The 23,983-nt window shown below is 37.1% G+C and overlaps 1 protein-coding gene across 3 annotated transcripts in view; it reads left to right on the forward strand.

Moving 5' to 3' along the window:
• Window positions 1-7,246: 7,246 nt before the first annotated feature.
• LOC106879394 (protein disulfide-isomerase A5) overlaps window positions 7,247-23,983 on the forward strand; it is a 69,065-nt gene continuing 52,328 nt past the window's right edge. For 2 of the 3 annotated variants that reach the window (XR_016241427.1, XM_089350516.1), the window contains exon 1: window positions 7,247-7,526. Coding sequence is in view for 2 of the 3 variants with exons in the window: in XM_089350516.1 (XP_089206642.1) it covers window positions 7,467-7,526 (60 nt within the window). In the remaining variant the exon portion in view is untranslated. Of the gene's footprint in view, window positions 7,527-8,920; window positions 9,043-23,983 lie in introns of those variants that run through there. The other variant, XM_089350517.1, reaches the window with a different exon arrangement.

Here is a 23,983-nt window from a genome sequence, read left to right on the forward strand (position 1 = left end):
ACAGCTTTGGTAGGACCGAGACTATGGTAGAAGACACTAGCCCAAGGTGCCACGCAGTGGGACTGAACTCGGAACCATGTGGTTGGAAAGCAAACTTCTTACCACACAACCACGCCTGCGCCTAGCGAGAGAGATATCTTTTTACTGGAAGTTACTCCCAACTAAACGGCCAGCAAATAGCAACAAAACAACCCCCAAGCAATCACTTAGTTTGCCAGGGATAACAAACTTAAAGGAGGTAAGTTCTAGCGAGAAGCAACTTTTAAAACCATAAAACGATCGGCATAAAAATTAAGATAATATCTATTATGTGAGGGTAACGAAAAGAAGGAAGAGAATTCTGTTAGATAGCTGTTCGAAGAAGGAAACTATTTAGAGAAGATTTGTTTTTTCTTATAGGGAGGACATCGGTAAAAGAATATACAACAGAAAGACGTTACTTGATTAGTAACTTCAAGAGGGGGATTCGCAAGTATCACATATTATACCCAGTGTAAACAAAACTTTTTACTGCGATAGTCACCATGAGAGAAACTCTCATATGGTTATGTGGTGCCTATAAGCACTCTTGTTTACATCGCTAGCAGGAGACAATCACTGCCATCGTCGCCGTCAGGACAACCAGATAACGTGATTTCGGCCTTCCGCTTATATGTATCACAAAACCCTAAAAGAGGTTTTCTTAGATTCTGTGTTCTAACACAGCATCCACTTTTAAGTGGTGATAGATATTACCTTTTGTCGCTATTATTTTTTAATATGCTTTGTTTTTGTTTTTGAAATATGTATAATGCATTATACACTATTCGTATGCAGTTATATCCAGAGATAGGCACAAGAAATAATGTTAGATACCAAAGTAGTACCCAAGGAAACTAATGATGTTTTTGTATAAGAAAAACGCAATGGCCTTCCAAATCAAAAAACGGAGGCAAGAAAATAAAAGCGGCGCGAGAGTGACGACAAAGAGAGGGAGATGAACGATGTGAAAAGTATGATTAACATTAGTGGTAAAGACAAAGGTCAGATTCGCACCATCCAGCTTAGGTTCATTCTTCTACTTTTTCTAAATGGCTGTTTCCCCCTTTTAACAGTCCAATAGAAATATATTTGTCAGTTGCGACATGGTTAGCCTTGGTGACTTCACCTGTTGCATGGTTGTTGAACATGATTTGGATTTCTTCGTAATTATTTTTAGTCCCGCTTTGTTGCTTTTAATGTTCAGTTCAATTGACATTTGTTCCAGTTTAAGAAAACTATTTGTAAAGAGGATTAGGTCATTAGCAATGACTTAGAAATCCATCTTGATGTTTATCTCTTTTTCATCTCGCTCAAACTTTTATAGAAATGCCTTGTAATGCGGGATTGCGTTCGGACAATGTACACCATTGTTTTAATCCTCTTTCAATATCGATCTTTTTGTTTTCATTAGAAGTCTTATAAAAGATGTTCATTGGCTACAAATTTTCTTAATATTTCATGACAGTGATACATTGTTCCTTGATCAATAACAGCTTTAAGCACAGCTGGGATTTCAAGGCTATCGATGGTTTTCACAGTTAATAAAGTCTAAACATATACTCACACAAACGCACGCACGCATAGACAGACAGACAGACACACACACATTGTATTATGTGTTTCTGAAAAACTTGTTCATGACCTGTAGATGGTTCATTGTTGAAAACCCACCCTTGAAGTCTGTTTGTTCCAATGGTTGACTGATATTTAAGAAGGTATTAATACGATTTGAGAGCACTTAATCCTAGTAAGGCAGGGCCCTGATAAGTCTGTACTTTTTAGAGCCTGTAATGTCACCTACCAGGTATAAAAGTATGTTGATGACATTGCTCTAGCTACCGAGAATTTCACTTTTTTATGCATTCAGTGAAGAAATTTGTTAATCATCTACAAATTAGAACCTTTCCTTCTCTTAGGAATTTAGTGTCTTAAAAGCTCTTTAATTGGAATTTTAAAAGTCAGTTTATCTGAAAAATAGATTAAGATCTATTCAAAAAAAATGAAGTCTATTTAAAGTGTATTGCAGGTAGAAATAAAAAACAAAAACATATTCGAAAACATGTTTTTTTTTAAAGAAAATTTCCGAACTTAAAATTCTGTCATTAGCTGAATGTTTTCCTTCTTTCGATACAAACGTTTGAATTTGATATTTGTGTAACTCATATATTCTAATACGTTTCGCCGTTTCTAAACTTGCAATAGATTCACAGATATTTCTTCTAATTCCTCTATAGATTCGGCTGTGAAAACTAGATAATCAGTATATGAGTTCCCATAGACAACCAGTCTTAAACTCTACTCTGAGAACTGAACTATGATGGACCCCCAACTCTCACATTAAATTCCTTACTGAAGTCGTTGTTAAATCTCGCTTTACTTTGTACATAGTTTGTACAGCTCTCACAAACCATTCGTCAATGCCTAGTTTCCTTAGCGACCACCAAATTATTGTACATAGCACTCTGTCGAATGCCTTCTCCAGGTCAACGAAGGCCAAGAATAATGATGTACTCTCGTATTTCTCCTGTAGTAGCAACGCTAAAAAGATTGTATTTGTGGTACCTCTTTCAGGCACAAAACCAAACTACATTTTATCTAGATCTATCCTGCGACGAATCAATCGTGCAACGATCCTCTCTATGACCTTCATAATTCCTTTTCTCTAATGTAAACTTAGCAAAAATGCAAATTTTAGTAAGAAAGAAAACAGAGTCCAAGTAACCCCAGGGAAATGACCTTGCTTCATATACAGAAAAAAAGTAGGCACAAACTCCATACGTTGCATTCAGTGTACACATAAAATATGCAGTGGGATCACAGACAGACAGTCAAAGAACACAAGTTTCATATGCAATAGATGCACTGGAACAATACGTTCCAGAGATAGAACCCCTTAAATGCCTGGATGGTTCACTAGAAGTAGTTGATAGATTTTGCTATCTAGATGTCATCAGCAAGGGAGATGTTTGCTTTGAAAGTATAGCAGCAAGTGGGAAAATGTGTTGGAGAAAGTGCAGGGAGCTATTACCGCTACTGGTATGATGCTTGCATTAGAACTGCAATATTACATGATAGTGAAGCATGAGCCTTGAACGCAGAGGATATAAAAAGACTAGAAAAAATAAAAAAATTTAAACGAATATGTTCCCTTGGATGTGCAATTTAAGCGTGCACGAAAATGGTATAAGTGTGCTGAGAGAAAAAAACTGGGCATAAGAGCAATCAGATGTGTGCAAGAAAGAAGACTGCGCAGATACGTACACGTGATGTGTGTGGATCTGATCAGTTGTATAAAGAAGTGCAAATCACTGGACGTAGCTGGAGCCTGTGGCCAAGGAAGACCCAGAAGACATAAAATGAAGCAATGAAGGCTGACCTCAAGACCCTGAGCCTCACAGAGGAAATGACAAAGGACCTGGATATCTAGCAATAGTAGGATATCGTGAAAACCTGCCCATCACGGCAAAACTTACTCCTGGAAGTGTGGGTATATATTGTATGTATATACACACGCACAGGCTCACAATCAACCAATCCCCTCCTCACATCACCCTCCCATTACTGCTTTTTCCCATTCTCGATACCACGTTTTTCTCTTGCTGTCCAGAACTACCACACTTGTTAGCTATTCTTCATCAGTGGATATTGTTCTCCACACCCACGTTACAGTGGCCATCCCATCCCGCTCTCTGTATCATCAAATGATCTCTCCTCATGCACTACACTTATCTATCTCTCTACTTTGTTTCTACAGTCTACACAAACATGTCATTTCTCTTCTCACTCTGTCATCATTACAACCCTGCTGCTCGCATCTCCCTAGCCCCACCCAACTCGAGTACCCCCTTCCTTCTATCCTTCCCAGTCTTTCCAGATGTTGCCTATCTGCCTCTATCTTTCTCACACCCCCTATCTCTTCCACCATAGTCTTACAAACTCATACCCCTACTACTCCTCCTACCTGAGGTGCCATCTGGACACCTCATTACCATAATCTATCTCTTTGGAGATATCACCATTTCATTCTCATTCTCTCTCTGCTTTGTTATTAGCTATGTAACTTCTCTACCAGAACTTGCTCTATCCCAAACTTTTCCCCTAATACCTTACCCCCCCCCCCCATCAAACATAATGACGCAACACCCACCATTTACAGGCTACATAGTGGCCTCATTGGTACTAGTGACAAGAAAATAGCACCTAGCATACACAGTAAAATGGTTGGCGTTAGGAAAGGCATCCAACCGCAGAAGCCATGCCAAAGCAAAACATTAGAGTAAGATGCAATCCTTGGACTCATCGGATTCTTGTCGATCCGACCAGGCGTTGGCATGGCTGTATGGTAAGAAGTTTGTTTCCTAACCACATGGTTCCGGGTTTAGTACCACTGCATGGCACCTTGGGCAAATGTCTTCTACTATAGCCCCGGGCCGTGGAGACACACGGACTAGTGGTTATAGCAGCGGACTCGCGGGTTCGAATCTCAGACTTGGCGGTGTGTGTGTTTATGAGCGAAACACCTAAGCTCCACGCAGCTCCGGCAGAAGGTGATGGCAAACTTCTGTTGCCTCTTTCGCCACAACTTTCTCTCACTCTTTCCTCCAGCATCCCGCCCAGGTGGGGAACCTATACGCCAATGAAACCGGGAAACTGGCCCTTATGAGCCAGGCATGGCTCGAGAAGGAACAAACAACAACATAGTCCCGGGCCGACCAAAGCCCTGTGAGTGGATTTGGTAGACAGAAACTGAAAGAAGACGAGCTGGCAGAAACGTTAGCACGCTGGGCAAAATGCTTAGCAGTATTTCGTCTGCCGTTACGTTCTGAGTTCAAATTCCACCGAGGTCGACTTTGCCTTTCATCCTTTCGGGGTCTATAAATTAAGTACCAGTTACGTACTGGAGTCGATGTAATCGACTAAACCCCTATGTCTGTCCTTGTTTGTCCCCTCTGTGTTTAGCCCCTTGTGGGCAATAAAGAAATAAGAAACTGAAAGAAGACCGCCATAAATATATGTGTGTGTGTGTAGTTTCTGTTTGTCTCTCTCTCACCGCCTGACAACCGCTGTTGAATTGTTCACGTCTCCGCAAAACAACGGTTTGACAAAAATGCTGATAGAAAAAACACCAAGCCTGTAAAAAAAGTATAGGAGCTGGTTTATTCGACTAAACTCTTCAAGGCGATGCTGCAGTCTAATGACTGGACAAAATAAAAGACATGTATATATTTTGGTAGAATGTTTCCCGATGTTTTTTATCTGCATATTGTTGATATTCATAATTAGCGTCACTAAATTTAATTTATTGCTAAGTATTTTATCGAAAAGATCACATCCACTCCAATTTGCATCGTCAATATATCGTATATATTTTTCTAAAAATTAAATGATATAACTGGAGTCACCTCCCCTGGATCTTTTGATCGAAATTTTTCAACTCGTAGTATTACATGCATAAGAAAAGCAGCGAGCTGACTGAATCGTTTACACACCGAGCAAAATGTTTAGCGTCCGTCTTTACGTTCTGAGTTCAAATTCCACCGAGGTCGACTTTACTTTTCATCCTTTCGAGGTCGATAAAATAAGTACTAGTTTACCACTGGAGTCAATATAACCGGTTTAGCTCCTCCCCCGAAAATGAAGGCCTTGTGCCATAGTTTGAAATCAATATTAAATGCGTAAGCAGGGCAGCGAGCTGGTAGAATCGTTAGCATGCCGGGCAAAATATTGAAAAACATTAATGTGTGTGAGAAAGAAAAGAGAAGGGTGGTCGTGGGATGTGCTAGAAACAACAGCCAAATCTCCCTTGAATCATACACCGTTTCGTTTGAAAATATTTAACTTTTTTTCTTACCGAAAACGCTTCTCCTATAGTTTTCAAGCACGTATTGGCCAAAATCGATCTGGATGAGGTGAAAGAAATCACAAATTTTCTAATTTTTTTTTTCATTAAAAGATGTTTTCCACTCATCATTTAAAAAGCTGTAGTTAAAACAAAATCGGAAAACTTCCCGTCAAAACGGAGAAATTCCAAATTTTGTGGGCTTCTTGATCCATATCTCCTCTCCCCACCCGCAGAATAAAAATTTTCCATCAAATTTTTATAATCGTAATCTATGTCGTTTGAAAGGTATTTGTTAAAAATTTCATTAAAAACTACTCACTTTCCTGGAAGTCATAAGGTAACAAAAGTCGGTCGTGTGAATTTTTCGAAACTCCCCACTCCGGAAAAATTCTTTCCAACAAACCCCTATATACTCTGAATCTACAGTATCTAAGCGGTATTTGTTGAAAATTTCGTTAAAAAGTATACATTCTTTGGAAGTTAAGAGGCAACAAATTTGGAGGGTGGGGTACACTGTGGGAATGCCATATTTCTCCGTTTTACTTAATTCTGCGGAAAGTGGAGTTAAATTACTCTCAAATCGAGTTTGTTATATTTTGTGTTTTAAATAAATACAGAAATTATAAGAGAGGCGTGCGCTCACACATATAACCAATCATACAAAATAACTCAACTTACACAAAACTATATAGTGAAAGATACAAAGTCTAGCAAAAATACACACTAAAAAAAAAAGTGGCGATCTAAAAAAAGAAGCAACATATAAAATGTAACGTGTGGCTGCGATTAACTCAAATAGAATTAAGTGAAATGGGGAAAAAAAAGTCCTATCTTCAACGCTTTAAGTAAAAGTAATATAACGTTTATTGTTCAACAGAAAACACTGATTTGGGTTCGCTGTTGAATCGTTCTAAAAGTAGTTATACTTGTCTTAAAGCCGGCCAACAATTGCTGTTCATAACTTTCCCACACATTTCAGAACATTAAACAGGTCTGTAAAATATCCAAGATACATTTGTGACGCTATATATGCTTGCATTTTGATATTTCCAGTATGCTCCATCGGTTTTCTAGGAATATTATTGCAAATATTTATTGTGATCATAACAGACAAACGATAGATATGTAAATGTAAACAAACCCGAAAACTGTGTGAGTGAATGCATGCAAAATATAAAGAAACGCAAACAATTATTAGAAATGTATACGATTCTATAAACATAAAGACATATATTAACAATTATCATAAAAAACATATGGTAACAATGAGAAACCTGAAGAAATCTAAGGAAATACTTCGTGTCAACTACGTGTTACGTTGCTTCGTGCAATGCGATTCTTCGATTAAGGTGTGACGTGTCATAAGCAGTGCGCCTGCGCATTAACGTGGCCAAGCTGTTTGAATAGTGACGCTTCATTCAACAATAAGCTCATTCAACAAAACGCTAGATACACTACTACTGTGCACTGGCGCAACGTTACTACTTGGGGGCCCTCTCCATATTTTCTCCTGTAATGTTTACATAGGCATCTCATTAAAACATTGGAGTTGCAGCAACCGGACATCTAGGAGTTTTTTCCCTCCCGATTTGAATATATCATCATGGCAAATACTTTGGCAAACACGCGTTTAGCACTACTCATCTTCGTTGTCTTTGTGACGGTAAGAGTTTTCTTCAACTTCAATTTTTGTTTTCTAAATTTTTTTTTGGAAGACTAATACTTGAAAGCATCATTAATTATTATTATATTTTTAAAAGCTTCATTTGTATATCAAAATATCTTATGTGTGCGATTTTAAGAATGGACATTGCACTTTCACACGCACGCGCGCAGATACACACACACACACACACACACACGCCCTAATGTACAGGAATTTAATTACTTTCCTTATACGTCTTGATATCACTTAATTAGTTCGTTTACTGGTATGTATCTCTTCAATTTACACGTTGCATTCTATCGAACGATAGATCCACTTGCTGACTTTGGAGTTCCTATGCACCTACCTACCCCTGTCTGTTTGGTAAATAAAAACCCGGTCGATGGTCATTTCTCTGCTGTCTAAATGTCACTTATACCCGTCTTAAGTCATTATCAGCAACTTTTCATCAATTTTTGTGCAGCGTCTCAGATTTGTCGTCACATTCTTAAATTATGTGACAGTACATTTATAAAAACAACGTGAACTTCAGTAGCATGTCTTATTTTTTCACAAGTCACCAAGCCTGTTTTGTTCATATTAAGATCCCGGTTTTTCTTTTTACTCTAGTATTCCACCAACATGCTGATTATGAATTCTGTAATCCAATATAACACGCACACTGATTAGATTAAGGAGAATCTGGTTGAATGTAAGATAAAACCGACGGCATGTTTGTCTTTAAAATCATATACTAAGTAGCATTAATATTTCTTTGGTTCATTTAGTTTCATTTCTTATTCCATACAATCCACCGATGCTCAATTAATGTTAGTAAACTCCTAGCATGCAGATTCCCCATCCCTTGTTTGTCTAGTTCTTAAGAAACTTTTACTAAAATATTTCCGTAAATTTATTTTTTTAAAACACCAGTTGCTACTGATCAAAGTACAGTGAACTTGTTATTTATCCATCTTTCTTCGGTGAACTTTCCCTATAAGAATTTAATTACCACCATCAACATCATTTACTTCTGCTTCATGATCATCATCACCATCATCATCATTGTTGTCAATCCATCCATTTTTCGTTCTTGCTTGGTTTGCACAGATCTTCTTCAGCACAGTGTCTCGTCACTTCTTACAATCTTTTGTCATCTTCTCTGGTTCAACATCCTGGGATTAACATTCACCGCCTCTTCCCATGTCTTCTTTGATTTTTCGCAAGTACCTTCCACTGGATCGTTTAGCACTTCTTAACCCAACTGTCATCTCCCGTGCCCTTCACATGCCGATTCCACTTCAGTTCTCTTATTTCTTTTATACTCCATTTATCTCAGTCCATTCGTGCTCCATCATTCAGGCACGCTAGCATTACACATCCTGTGGAGCATGTTTGCCGTAATTCATTCCAGTCTTAGCACACTCTGCACACCCAATGACTGTTTCACTACCATGCAACATTACATTTCGTACACAAGCATTGTTGAGTCTGTCCTTCATCCAGAGAAAGAATCTTTTTGATGTCAGCAGAGGTAATCACTATTCTTTTATTCTATTACTTGTTTCAGTCATTTGACTGCGGCCATGCTGGAGCACCGCCTTTTAGTCAAAGACATCGGCTCCAGGGGTTATTCTTTGTAAGCCTGGTACTTATTCTATCAGTTCTTTTATCTAACCGCTAAGTTACGGGGACGTAAACAATATCGGTTGTTAAGCCATGGTAATGGGAACGACAGACACGCACACACACACACACACACACACACACACATGTATATATATATATATATATATATATATACGACGGGCTTCTTTTCAGTTTCTGTCTACCAAATCCACTCATGAGTCTATAGTGGTAGACATTTGCCCAAGGTACCATGCAGTGGAACTGAACCCAGAACCATGTGGTTGAGAAGCAAGCTTCTTACCACTCAGCCACGCCTGTACCTATCTAAATATTTTCTTCGCATTTTTTACTCTGGCTACTATATTTTCAAAATAACCCTCTCTGCTAATTAGGCAACAGAAATTATCATCTGCTACAAGAGAACCTTGCAAACATTTTACTCTTTTACTTGTTTCAATCATTTGGCTGCGGCCATGCTGGAGCACCGCCTTTAGTCGAGCAAATCGAGCCCAGGACTTATTCTTTGTAAGCCTAGTACTTATTCTATCGGTCTCTTTTGTCGAACCGCTAAGTTATAGGGACGTAAACACACCAGCATCGGTTGTCAAGCGATGTTGGGGGGACAAACACACACACACATATATATACATATACATATATGTACAACGGGCTTCTTTCAGTTTCCGTCTACCAAATCCACTCCCAAGGCTTTGGTCAGCCCGAGGCTATAGTAGAAGACACTTGCCCAATGTGGTTCGTAAGCAAGCTACTTACCACACAGCCACTCCTGCGCCTATTTGAACAAAATTATTAGATGGGTGCTTCTTGCTAGAGTGGGGTTTATCTAGATTTAATCATGAGAATTAGGCTAGCCTTGGACAGCTGATCTTAAAATCTTCTATTATGGTTTGGAGAGCTATAGTAAACAGGATGGAGTTGAGGACTAAATTACCTACTGAACTTGTTAATTTTCAGCTTGCTGATGATATCTCTATACATGATTTGCATGGTTCTCACTGGTAAAAACACAATCATCTATCCATATTACAAGGTATGGTATTCCATTGTATGACTGTAGTAACTACAGAGCAATATACTTTGTCGAATGTTTTCTCCAGGTTAACAGATGCTATGTATAGTGATTTTCTCTGTGCAAAGAACTTTTTTCCTGTAGTTGTTTTACCAAGAAGAGTGTTTTAGTAGCTGGTACCCTATTCTAGCACAAACCTTGAACTTCATTTCATCTAAGTTAATTTTCTTCTTAATTAGTTGGTCCATAATTGCTTCTTTCTAGGACATCTCCTTTATCCTGTGTGAAACTAACAGTACAGCTATACCAGTCACTGGCAGTAACCTCTTCTTGTACCACATGATTGATTACATGAATGAGTAGTGCATGTTCTTCTTCACTTGATTCGTTCAGCATCTCAGCATGATGGTCCTGAATAGTGATTTCAACCATATAGCTATCAGTTTCAAAAGCAGGGTCTCCTTGAAGTTGACTGTATATCTCCTATGCATTCTCCTTATTCAACAACTTCTTATAATAGCATTTCTTCTCAGTCTCTTATATGATTGGAAATATAACTTTGAAGTATTCATGACGTCATAGTGAGGATCTGATCAAAGACTGCATTTGTAAAAAGTAGGAGAAAACTTCCGATGTAAATGAAGTGAAAGTATACAAAAATAAATATAATTTTCCTTCTTACTGTTAATTTTGTTTCAGTTTGAAAAGTAAAAATTTATTCTATGGTTTATTATTGTTTATATTTTGAATTACATATATATATGGGAGTACCAAAATCTTTTAAGTACTTAAGGTCTCTATGGGTCTTAATCTGGCCCTGATCTTACATGAGCTATAAAGCTCAGGTGTGACCCACATTAGTGTAGTGGGGCTGAAGTATTTCCTGATCTTAAATTTCATATTGAAGTGGAGAGTGTGTATGACATTTTTTTTTGGTGATATGTGTAGTGATTGTGTTTTATATTTGCACTAAATGCACAATTTTGAATACTTTTCTGTGCTTTTTATATATTTCGGTCAAGATTTCTTTCCAAGTATTGTACTCTTTAGAAGTTTAGTCTTTGTTGGGCTGAACAGTCAGCCTTTAAACTATAGAAGATTGGAACTTTACTCTGTAGGTCTTTCGCAGATTCTGCCATGAGAACCAGGTCATCAACAAGTCAAAGTTTACAATTATACCCAACTGAAATTCAATATGTGTTGATATTACACGTGGCCATATGCATCATTTATTTAGTTTTTTTTCTTTAAAATACTTGATCAGTTAATTCACATCGATATAGGTGATAGTATTTGGCAGGCTTTCACATCCTGTAATCTGGTGAACAGTGAGAAAGCTAGATGCCATTTCATTCATTTACTGAGATTAAGCATATATTGATTTTGTGCTAATATCATTGGTTGAGGTGAGTTCTTCTGTTAAAGGATTTGACCTCTTGAACAAAATATTAATTCATACAGTGTTTCTGCAACTTGCAACAGTGGGTTGTACCTTTATGATATCAGTACTTGATTTCATAGCATAGTGGACGGAACCAGTGCATGTGTTAAATGATAAAAAGACCCCCCCCCCTTCTGTCATGAATGACCATGAGATTGCACCTAGAAATTGTGAACCTGATGCTCTAACCACTGAGCCATGTGCCTTAAATGATATATAGGCGCAGGAGTGGCTGTGTGGTAAGTAGCTTGCTTACCAACCACATGGTTCCAGGTTCAGTCCCACTGCATGGCACCTTGGGTAAGTGTCTTCTACTATAGCCTCAGGCCGACCAAAGCCTTATGAGTGGATTTGGTAGACGGAAACTGAAAAGAAGCCCGTCGTATATATGTATATGTATATATATGTGTGTGTTTGTTTGTCCGTGTTTGTCCCCCCCAACATCGATTGACAACCGATGCTGGTGTGTTTATGTCCCCGTAACTTAGCAGTTCGGCAAAAGAGACCAATAGAATAAGTACTAGGCTTACAAAAAAATAAGTCCTGAGGTCAATTTGCTCGACTAAAGGCGGTGCCCCAGCATGGCCGACAAGTAAAGTAAAGAGAGTATATATGTATATATATATTTTATTATATGTATTTATTTTCTCCTAGTAAAAAAGTATGCAGTTATAATATGCGTTTACTCCATTCATTAAATTTATATATATATATATATATATATATATATATATATATATATATACTGTATATATACTCCAACCCATGCTAGCATGGAAAGCGGATGTTAAATGATAATGATGATGTTCTTCAACTGATTTCATTTATTGGACTGTAGTCACACTGAAGTACACATAGCCTTCAAAGGTTTTAATTGATCATATTGTCTCCATTAATTTTTATCAATCTCTATTTGTCAAACTGCTAAGTTTGAGACATATACAACATTGATTTTCAGGCAGAAGTAAATACAAATACCCACACTGTTTAATGTGTTTTTCCATGCTAGCATAAGTTGGATGAAGAGTTATAAGAGGTAGCATTTTATGGGTGGTTACTCTTGCTGCAACCAAATCTTACTTACCTGTTCTTGAGATGAGGGTCTTGTTTTTCCACATGCACACACGTGTGCGCGCAACAGTCTTTTTTTTATTTCGAGTTCAACAATTTATTGGTTGAATTGAGACAGTAGAAGAAATTTAAGAGATTGGTGAAGCTGGAAATGGTTGCGAAGTAAACTGTTTAACCATGCAGCCATGTAAAAAGCACATGTGCTGATGCCATGTAAAATGCACCTAGTACACTCTGAGGAGTGGTTGGTATTAGGAAGAGCATCCAGCCATAGAAACCTTACCAAAACAGACAATTGGAGCCTGATGCAGTTCTCTGGCTTGCCAGCTTCTGTCAAACTGTCCAACCTGTGGCAGTGTGGGAAACAGATTTTAAGTGATGATAATATAAGCCTTAGACAGACAACCTAGTGCAAGCTTCGGACATATGAGAGGTGTAACAGCATTATAAGAAGGTTAACAGAGAAAATAATCTTTGTGTGTGGCAAATGTGTGGGTACAATAAGCACTAAAACTGTGCAGACAATAGACTCTATCAAATGCTCAGACAGATCATTAGAAGTTGTAGATAGCTTTTGTTACCTAGCAGACCAAGTTAGCAGTGGAGGAAGTTCCGAGTTTCTACCTTTGTTGGTAACTAAGGGTCTCTCCTTCAGAGTGAAAGGCAGATTGTATGATGCCTGTGTATGTACAGCTATGCTATATGGCAATGAAACATGGGCTTTGACTACAGAGGACTTGCAAAGGCTTGAAAGAAATGAAGCTAGTATGCTCTGCTATATGGGTAATGTCAGTATGTATGCATGACAGAATGTAAATGATTTAAGAGGAAAACTGGGTATAAGAGGCATCAGATGTTGTGTGCAAGAGAGATGACTGTGCTGGTTTGGTCATGTGATGCATATGGATGAGGACAGCTGCATAAAGAAGTGCTGAGCACTAACTGTGGAGGGAACTTGTGGAAGAGATAGACCCAGGAAGACATGAAGTGGTGTGAAAGGATCTCAGATGCTGGGCCTCACTGAGGAAATGGCATGGTACCAGGAGTTGTGATTTGCTGTACTTGAGAAGACATGTCAAGCTAAGTAAAATTGCTGTCGTCCATACGTACAGGCTTGTCCTGTGCTGGTACTGGTGCCACATAAAAATGCACTTGTGCTAGTGCTGCAGAAATGCGCCTGTGCTGGCGGCATGTAAAAAGCACCTGACACACTCTGCAAAGTGGTTGGCATTAAGAAGGCCAGCCAGTCATAGAAACCATGCCACAACAGACAATTGGAGACTTAACAGCTCCCCTGCTGGCCAGCTCCATGTCAAACTGTCCAACCCATTTCCAGCATGGAAAATGGACATTAAATGATGATTTATATATATATATATATATAGTTACTATGAGGATATTTAGACCTCTTATAGGGATATTTTTATCCTAGATACACTGATTTAGTATATTGTATTTTGAAGAGATATTTCTTCAATGAATATATTATATAAAATATCAAATATTATTAAGTTTGCAAATGAAGAATACTAATGAATACATTTGTATCCATTAGATCTGTCTGTTTTCAAACTTAATAATTATATATGTATGTGTATATATATATATATATATATATATATCATCATCATCGTTTAACGTCCGCTTTCCATGCTAGCATGGGTTGGACGATTTGACTGAGGACTGGTGAACCAGATGGCTACACCAGGCTCCAATCTGATCTCTCTCTCTCTATATATATATATATGTATGGATGGACGGAAGGACATATGTACTGTTCATCATTTATTGTCTCCTTTTCCATACTGGCATGGGTTAAGCTGTTTCATATGGAACTGACCAGCCAGTGGGGCATGCTAAACTTCAATGTCTGCATGGTTTCTACAGTTAGATGCCCTTCCTGATACCAACCACTTTACTGAATGTGCTGTGTACTTTTTTCATGGTATCAGCACTGACGAGGTTACCAAGTACTTGCAAAACAAGGCCCCTTGACTGAAGGGTTATAGCATTAAGGGATACAAAAAAATGGTAGTGGGACAGGAGCAGGTGTCTTGCTGAAGAGATGAATACATGGCTTCCCCATCAAGAAAGAAAAAGAGAAATGTGAGGCCAAGGTACAAAGTGAACATAAGAGTGAGAATTGAGGTAGAAAAAACAAATTGGGTAGATAGGTAAGTGTTTCTAAAATGAACAAAAAAAAAATGTACTTGAATTCGTAGATCTCTTGGGTGTGTATTGTGGTATATCCAGTTTCATTTCTCATTAGGACTCATTTCACTTCTTTCATGTTGCTCACATTAGAAACTTGATTGGCCACTTGGAAAGATGTCTCTTTATTTCTGGTATATACTCTAAACAACTATTGTTAAAAACTCCTTTGATTTATATTGCTTATTGATTGGAATAGGTTTGTGTTAGTATGTGTTTTTCTTGCAATTTTTAATTATTAACAGCTATATCTCATCTGTAATGGATCACAGTGTGATGAATTTGTTTGGTGGATATGTTCTGCTAATTCATTTGCAATTAGAGCATTATTGTTACTACAGTTTATTGATTTCTTCTGGAGCAGCTTGTGGAACAGTTGTGCGTGTGTGTGTGTGTATGTATGTGTGTGCATTTAGATATATATATATATATATATATATATCATGTGTTTGCTGGCACAGACTTGAACATTACAAACATATATATATATATATATATATATAGCTTTGTATATATAAATAAATAATGGCTTGTTTGTTTATAGCGAATTCATTATTTATAACATTATAAATTGATTTTTTTTTATAGAGGCACAAAACACAAAGCCTCTCTTATTTGAATAGCGAAAAATATATCACTCACAATACACTTGTCTTTTTAAGAACAGTAGCAATAAAGAAGATTCATTGAGATAGCAATAACTGTGAATCAGACATATGTCACAGACTTGATTTGTTGTGACTCCAAATAATTGTATATATATATATATATATATATATATATATATATATATATTTTTACTGGATCAACTAACATTGTGTTATGCAAATACACTTGCTTTCTCAGCATTCTAAATCAGACTCTAATTTGAATTAAAGTTGTTTAGTGATTTTCCTGGTCAATATAGTTTATTAAGTGGTTAATGTATGCTATTTTAGAGATTGCTTAACCAGAAGTATTATTCATTGAGAGATCTTTAACTCTTTAACAGCAAAATTAAATTTCATGTTTATTATGGCAATGATATTAAATACCTACCAAAAAATAGAATTAGTAATTTCAGAAAGTCCTGTTGCCTCAATAAACTTGAGAACCTGGACATAATAAATAATAAAAATTGAAAAATAATTAACATTCTTTAGCAAGAGACCGCCTGGTATATAAAACTATTTTCCACAGTTAAGGGTAATGAAACTTAGAGTGGATATGTCTTGTTTCCACAGTAAAAGGATTAACATAAGACATTGGAACTTGGCAAACCAATATCATTGCCTTTCACTTCGTTTACATAGCTATTGCTTTTGAGAAAACATGAATGTCACACAATCTCATTTCCTTTCTTTTCATTCTTGTAGCTTGGTACCTTTGTCAAAAATCGATATCTTTGAAATTTGGCTGAAGCGGAATCAATATTTTATTTAAAGGTGTTTTAAATAACTGATATACATAAAAATAGAGTGTAACATAAAGAAGGAAGTGGTTAAACTGAAGTATTCTACACTTATAGTCAAGAGGGAAATTGGTTGTTTCATATATATGTCTGTGTATCTGTGTGTTATAGCTTAATTAAAGATTAGTAGTATAAAAAGATACCTTTACTCTCAAGCTACATTTAATCAATTTTCACGGCTGATTGACATTTACATGAAATCTGTGTGCCTACTTTCAGATTTCACTACATATATATTAAGATCTATGTTATTTGTCTGCTAATTTCAGATTGGTTTCTCTGTCAGGGATGTTTTGTTAGTTTTCCAAAAATACTTTTACTCTTAGATTCATTGGTTGGATAACTACTGCTTAGAGCAAGCTGACAGATGTTGGTGTCATTACTAAACTACTGTTACTTACTGTATCGATGTATTTTGCACTGTAGTTACTTTACTATCAGTTTCCATCTCACTTGTTTGTAAACACTGAAACAGACAAAGAAAAGAAAGGAAAAACAGTCTTTTCCCTAGACATGAAATGAAGATATAATGATGCTGATGGAGATGAAGACAGAGTGGTTGTTTGTTGAATATATTTCCTATTTCATTTCTCCTGATGACATAGCACACCCATTTTATTATAATAAATGTATCCCAAGCCAACAAGAAGCCTTTATATGGTTACTAAACCTGCTGGAAATAGTAACCAAATCGCCTCAAATTATACCTGCCATTGTAGAAAAGTATATAAGTATGTATTAGGTAATGTGATCATAGAAATGGGAGGAGGCAGGATGGCCATGGCTAGAATGCATTTGGTAATAGTTCTACATGATCAGGGCTGACTCAAAACTACAGGATGTCATCAATGTAGACTATATCCTTATCTTTTAATGTAATATGTATGCGTAGATAATTTATTTCAAACACTTTACCACATCAAAACCTGTTAACTACTTAGTTTGACTATTGCCATCAAATTGTTATTAATTTCAAAACAGATGTTAGGTTTTAAACACAAATGAAGCAAATATTTATTCATACTTTCCCACCCACACTTGTGTGATGTAAATAACCATGTTCTTGTCTCTTCCTTCATACTTTATCTTTTCATCACCCAGTATAAAGCTGCCTCCTTCTTTCATTAATGTAGTTCCACTCAATCAAAGTGGATCTTAATCTTCCAAATTACATGGTGACCTTACTAGCGCTGGTACCACACCAAAAGGTACCCAATACACTATGTAAAATGTTTGGTGTTAGGAAGGTCATCCAACTGTAGAAACTTTATCAAAGCAGACATTGGAGCATGAAACAAACCTCTAACTTGTCAGATCCTGTCACCATCGAACCCATGTCTGCATGAAAGATGGTTGTTAAAAGGTGATGATGATGATGATGACTTTAATTCAGTCTGTATCTAGATCTTAATTTTAGAGATGCTGGCATCAGTTTATAAAAGTAGCATGAACAATTATGATGTTGCCTTTCTTACAAACACAACTGTTTCTGACCAGCAATTGAAACTACATATTATTGTTGTAGTTGAAACTTGTTGTTGGCCCTGATGAAGCAGAGCCTTCAGAATTAATGATGTTTTATGGGTGGCCTGCCTGTCAATTTTCAAAAAAGACATCTTAGATCATAGTATCTAATGTATTTCTTTCTTTTTAACCCTTTAGCATTTAAAATGATCATATCTGGCCCAAATATTCTACCTGTTCTGTGTGAACTGGCCAGATCCAGCCTCTCACACCTATTCTGCAATGTCATTCTAAAAATAAGCAATAACACCATTGAAATTTTGAAGCTATGAGGTAATGCACAAGTAATTCAAAACAATGTGAATAAATAAGCATTACATTTGACATGGTAATCTGAATGCCATAGGGCTAGGACAGTAGAGTATAATTTGAAGAATATTTGGGTCGACATTTCTCACAAGTTAGCTGGTGGAGTAGATATTGGTTTGACCATGTAGTGTTGGGAAGTCACTGCTAGATTGTAGCACTTTTCACATATTAACATTTCAGATTAATATCAAATGTGTGGTGGTTGTTGTCATCATGAAAGCTACTTTGTAGTCGTTCAATCAGCTGTATATAATAGCCATGCTTTCCTTCAAAGAACGCACATTGTTTTATCTACTTTTCCATGAGTGGTTCTGTCAGAAGTAAACTTATTGGGGCAAAATTTTCTACAGCTGGCACTCTTCATGTCACCAATTGCAACCTGTTTCCAAGTGGGGTAATAATCTAGTTTATCAAAAAAAAAACAAAAAAAAAAAAACAAGCATGCTTAAGTGGAGAACTGGAAACAAACAACACTAAAATGAACCTCTTGTTTACAAAGTAGCAAACAAAGCACACATAGATGAGGAAAAGATGAAATTAGTCATACAACCACACACATACACTCATACATGATGAGTTGAGTTTCTTTCACTTTCTGCCCACCAAATCTAGCCATAAGGCTTTGATTGGTCTAGAGTTGTAGTAGAAGACACTTGCCCAAGATACCACGCAGTGGGACTCAACACCAAAGAAAAAAGGGCTGTGGTTAGAACATCAATCATAGTTGTGAATATAAGCAACTTAACCTGCAGTGGGTTACTGTAAGGTATATTGTAGGCTACCCAGCTCATGCAAGACTGACATTGGCAACTAATGACTTAAGCTATGTCTAACCTAATAGCATTATCTAATAGTTAGTTGAAGGTGCATGGCTCAGTGGTTAGAGCATTGGGCTCACAATCACAAGGTAGTGAGTTTGATTTCCAGGTCGGGCTGTGTGTTGTGTTCTTGAGCAAGACACTTTATTTCATGTTGCTCCAGTTCACTCAGCTGTAAAAATGAGTTGCAACGCCACTGGTGCCAAGCTGTATCGGCCTTTGCCTTTCCCTTGGATAACATCAGTGGCTTGGAGAGGGGAGGCTGGTGTACATGGGTGACTGCTCGTCTTCCATAAACAACCTTGCCCAGACTTGTGCCTTGGAGGTTAACTTTCTAGGTGCACAGAGAGAGGTAAAGGCTATACCCTTTACCTCTCTCTGTGCTATGAGGCACATAAGGCTGTAACATGATCTCTCCAACCAGGTCTGTTTCCTACCACTGTTCTGGTCGCATACCAATTCTCCACCTTTGTTATTTCCTTTCCTTGTCTATGGTCCTTTACCATGTGGTTTTAAGGTGCCCTTCTGCTCTTTTTCCCTCAGGCTACCACTCCAGTGCTGCCATATAATTACTTCCTTGATTTTATCTGAGGATGTGTCCGAGCCAATTCCAGCTTCTGGGTCTTATTTCATCATTGATCCTGTCGCTGCCTGCTGTCGTCACAATTGCATCATTTCGGACTCTCCGTAGCCACTTGATGTCAAGTATTCTCCCTAAGCATGTGAATTGGAAGCTGTCTATTGCATTTTTTCTTCCATTTTTGTCACTTTTCAGTTTTCACATCCATAGAGTAACACTGGTCAGGCCAATATCTGGAACAGCTTCAGCTTCATTTTGTGGTCTATACCTTTGCTTCTCCACACCCTGTTACATTGTGGAATGCTCTCTAGGCTTTGGATATTCTGTTCTTTATATCTACTATTCCTTCTCCATCTTTTTTTACTGTCCCCTTAAGATGAACAGATTTTGAAATTATCAGATCTCTTTACATTTACTCACTGTCTTACTTCAAATTAAACAAAACCTTTATTTTTGCTGACTGTATCTTGAATTCTGTTCTTCCCTTAAATACATTATTATTATGTTAATTGCATAATTCATATTATGTTTACGTAAACATATAATCACATAATGATATAATGATTTTGTATATTTAGTAACTTGATTAGTTTAAATGTCATATATAAACTTTTGGTAGTATGCATACCAACATGTGTATATGTTTGCATGCAGATATGGCTGTGTGGTTGAGAGCTTCCCTTCCCAACCATGTGGATTCAGGTTCAATCTCACTGTGCTGCACCTTTCACAAGTGCTTTTTACTTTAGTGCAGGACAACCAAAGCTTTGTGAGTGGATTTGATAGACAAAAATTGAATTATATATATATATATTCTTTTTCTTTTATTTTTTTTACTTGTTTCAGTCATTTGACTGTGGCGATGCTGGAGCACCACCTTTAGTCGAACAAATTGACCCCAGAACTTATTCTTTGTAAGCCTAGTACTTATTCTATTGGTCTATATTACTGAATTGCTAAGTTACGGGGGACATAAACACATCAGCATCAGTTGTCAAGCGATGTTGGGAGGAAAAACACAGATACACACACACACACACACACACACATACACAACAGGCTTCTTCTTTCAGTTTCCGTCTACCAAATCCATACACAAGGCTTTGGTCGGCCCGAGGCTATAGTAGAAGGCACTTGTCCAAGGTTCCACGCAGTGGGATTGAACCCAGAATCACACAGCCATTCCTGTGCCTATATATATATATATATATATATATATATATATATATATATATATATCTGATCTTGTCATGTTGGACCATTGAACTCTGCAGATTTTTTCTCTCTCCATTTTTTTTCATTCTCTCTCTGTTTTTTTTCCCTCTTGATCCATTCTGTTGAAGAGCATAGGCTCAAAACATAAAAGACTTTTCCATTCTTCTCAAGCATTAAACTAATACCCCTACTTGTTGTTCCTACACCTGTATTCATCTTTTATTTTCTGTAAATTTGAACTATGTATATATATATATATATATATATATATATATATATATATATATATATATATATATATATATATATATATATATATATATATATAGGTGCAGGTGTGGCTGTGTGGTAAGAAGCATAGTTAGGAATCAGTGCTTCTTTACACGGTTGTCCTCATCACATGACCCTATCAGTGCACACTCTTGTCTCTTGTCTCTCTTGCACACCACATCTGATGCCTCTTTTGCCTAACCTTTCTCTCAAGATGCTTACATTCTGTCGAACATGCAGACTGACATTGCACATCCAGCAGAGCATATTGGCTTCATTTCTTTCATGTCCTTGGCTGTCACATATATATATGCGTGTGTGTGTGTGTGTGTGTGTGTGTGTGTGTGTGTGTGTGTGCATGTGCGTGTGTTTGAGTATATATCTATACAATAATCTGCTTGTCGTTTACCTGTTAAACATTAGTTAGTTAGAGAGGTGGAGGTGGAGTGAGTGAGAGGTAGAGTAAGAATGAGAGAGAAAGAGGGAGGAATGAAGAAAGAAGAGAGGAAGAAGTAGAGAAAGGTGATTAACATTAATACACACAGGCCAAACAGTCACGTGGTCAGCTGAAGTGGGGAGGGGGCAACGAGAGAAAATAGGGAGAAAGAAGTGTTAACGTGTGGTGGGGTGGGGAAGGCAGTTATATTGAAAGATAGATAGATAGACAGATAGACAGATAGATAAACAGATAGATAGATAGATAGATAACTTTCTTTATTGGTCACACAGGGCTGAACACAGAGGGGACAAATACAAATGTAGAGCTTTTCTTTTCAAAAAGGAAAAGGGGAAAAAAAAAAGTAAAATTCCGATCAAAAGGGTCAGAAAAAAAGAAAAGGCGATCAAAAGGGATCGTGTATCACAGAAGAAATTTTTAAAATGTAAGAAGCAAGATTAGGTTTATCCGTGGAAAGAAAAGCCTACGGAAAAGACCACAGTAACTGGAATAAGTACCAGACGTAAAAATAAGTATGGGGTCAACTTGCTCAACCAAAACGTTGCTAAGTCACAGGGACGTAAACAAATCAACACTGGCTGTCAAATGATGGTAGTGGTGGTGGTCAAATGCAGACACCACACACACACACATTCAACAGACTTCCATCTACCAAAGTCATTCTTAAGGCATTAATCAGCCTGCGGCTATAGTAGAAGACACTTGCCCAAGGTGTTGTGCAGTGGGATTGAACCTGAAACCACATGGTTGCAAAGCAAGCTTCTTAATCACACAACCTTACCTGTACCTATACAAGGCTACTCATTTGTAGTAGGCAGGTAAAATCTGCCCCAGAACTTACTTATTTTATTGGTCACCCAGAGGAATGAAAGCAAACGTGACAATAGCAGAATTTGGATCGGGCTAAAAAAAAGCAAACTGGCAAAATTGTTAATGTGTTAGGCAAATTGCTTAGTAGTATTTCGTCCATCTTTACATTCTGAGTTCAAATTCTGCTGAGGTCGACTTTGCTTTTCATCCTTTCAGGGTTGATAAAGTGAATGCTAGTTCAACACTGGGGTTGATGTAATCAATTCACCCCCTCCCGTGATATTGCTGGTTTTTTGTCAAAGTTTGAAACCAATATTCATTTCCTATGTATAAAACTATGAAATAGCTTCAATAGTGTTCTTGCAGACATATGGTTATTTGTTTTTAGCATTTCTTCTGCAGTTCCATCTAATCCTGAAGCCTTTCTGTATTTTTTTTTACATTGCTCAGTGACTGTTGCTATTTCTTCAGCAGATAGACATTTCACAGAGCCAAATATACTTGAGTAAAAATTGTTTACAATTTGTGTGAAGTGCTTATGTTTTGTAATAATTATTTCTGTTTCACCACACTTGAATTACTGTAATAGTTGTAATAGTAATACAGATATGTAAATTGGGTTTATAACATTAAAATGAAGAATTAGAAAGTGATACTGTGGCAGTGATACTTCTCTTTTATTTTTCTGTAAATTAAGTCAAATGGTTCCGAATATGAACTGAAATGGATCACATATGCTTTCACTAAGTATCTGCTGTTGCATCAGCAGTACACCATATTAGTAGTCGTAGCAACAATTAGTTCTTGTCCTAGAATGCATGAGGGAAAACTGTTGTTTTATCTACTAACTTAAGCTAGCATTGTGCAATGCATATACAGAGAATTACATTTAGACTGAAAAGAAAGATACAACGTCTGTAAATACATCTATAATAGAAGTAGATGAAGTATCATTTGAAGTACAGTGATTGTACTTCAGTCAGCTCACTCAGAGTTGTTTTGTTGGTAGAATTCTTTTGCTGCCGGATGATTCACAAAGCATTGTTTAAAACTGCTTTAATAGTCTGATTTCTCTTGAAACCTTGATGTATTGCAACAATTGTTGTCTACTATAATAGAGATGACAGTGTACGTCTGAAAAACTGCTACCGCTGTTGCTGTTGTTGTTGTTGTTGTTGTTAATGTGGCAAGCAAGCAGACTCATTGGCATGCCAGATAAAATACTTATCGACATTTCATCAGTCTTTATATTCTGAGTTCAAATTCTGCTAAGGTTTCATCCTTTCAGTGTTGATAAAATGAGTAACAGTCATGTAATGGGTTGATGTAATCGACTAGCTTCCTCCCCCAAAATTCCAGGCCTTGTGCTCATAAAAGAAATTATTATTATTATTATGGTGGTGAGCTGGCAGATTTATTAATGCATTGAATAAAATGCTTAGCATCTTTATGTTCTGAGTTCAAGTTCTGCCAAGGTCACCTTTGCCTTTCATCTTTTCAGGGTTGATAAATTAAGTACCAGTCAAGTACTGGGATCAGTGCAATTAACTGTCTTCTTCCTCACAAAATTCCAGGCCTTTATTATTATTATTTTTATTATTATTGTTAGATGGTGAGCTGGCAGAATTGTTAGCACCATGGGCAAAACGCTTAGTGGCAT

This window comes from Octopus bimaculoides, chromosome 4, assembly GCF_046866305.1.
Source record: "Octopus bimaculoides isolate indiv1 chromosome 4, ASM4686630v1, whole genome shotgun sequence".
NCBI classification, from domain to species: Eukaryota; Metazoa; Mollusca; class Cephalopoda; order Octopoda; family Octopodidae; genus Octopus; species Octopus bimaculoides.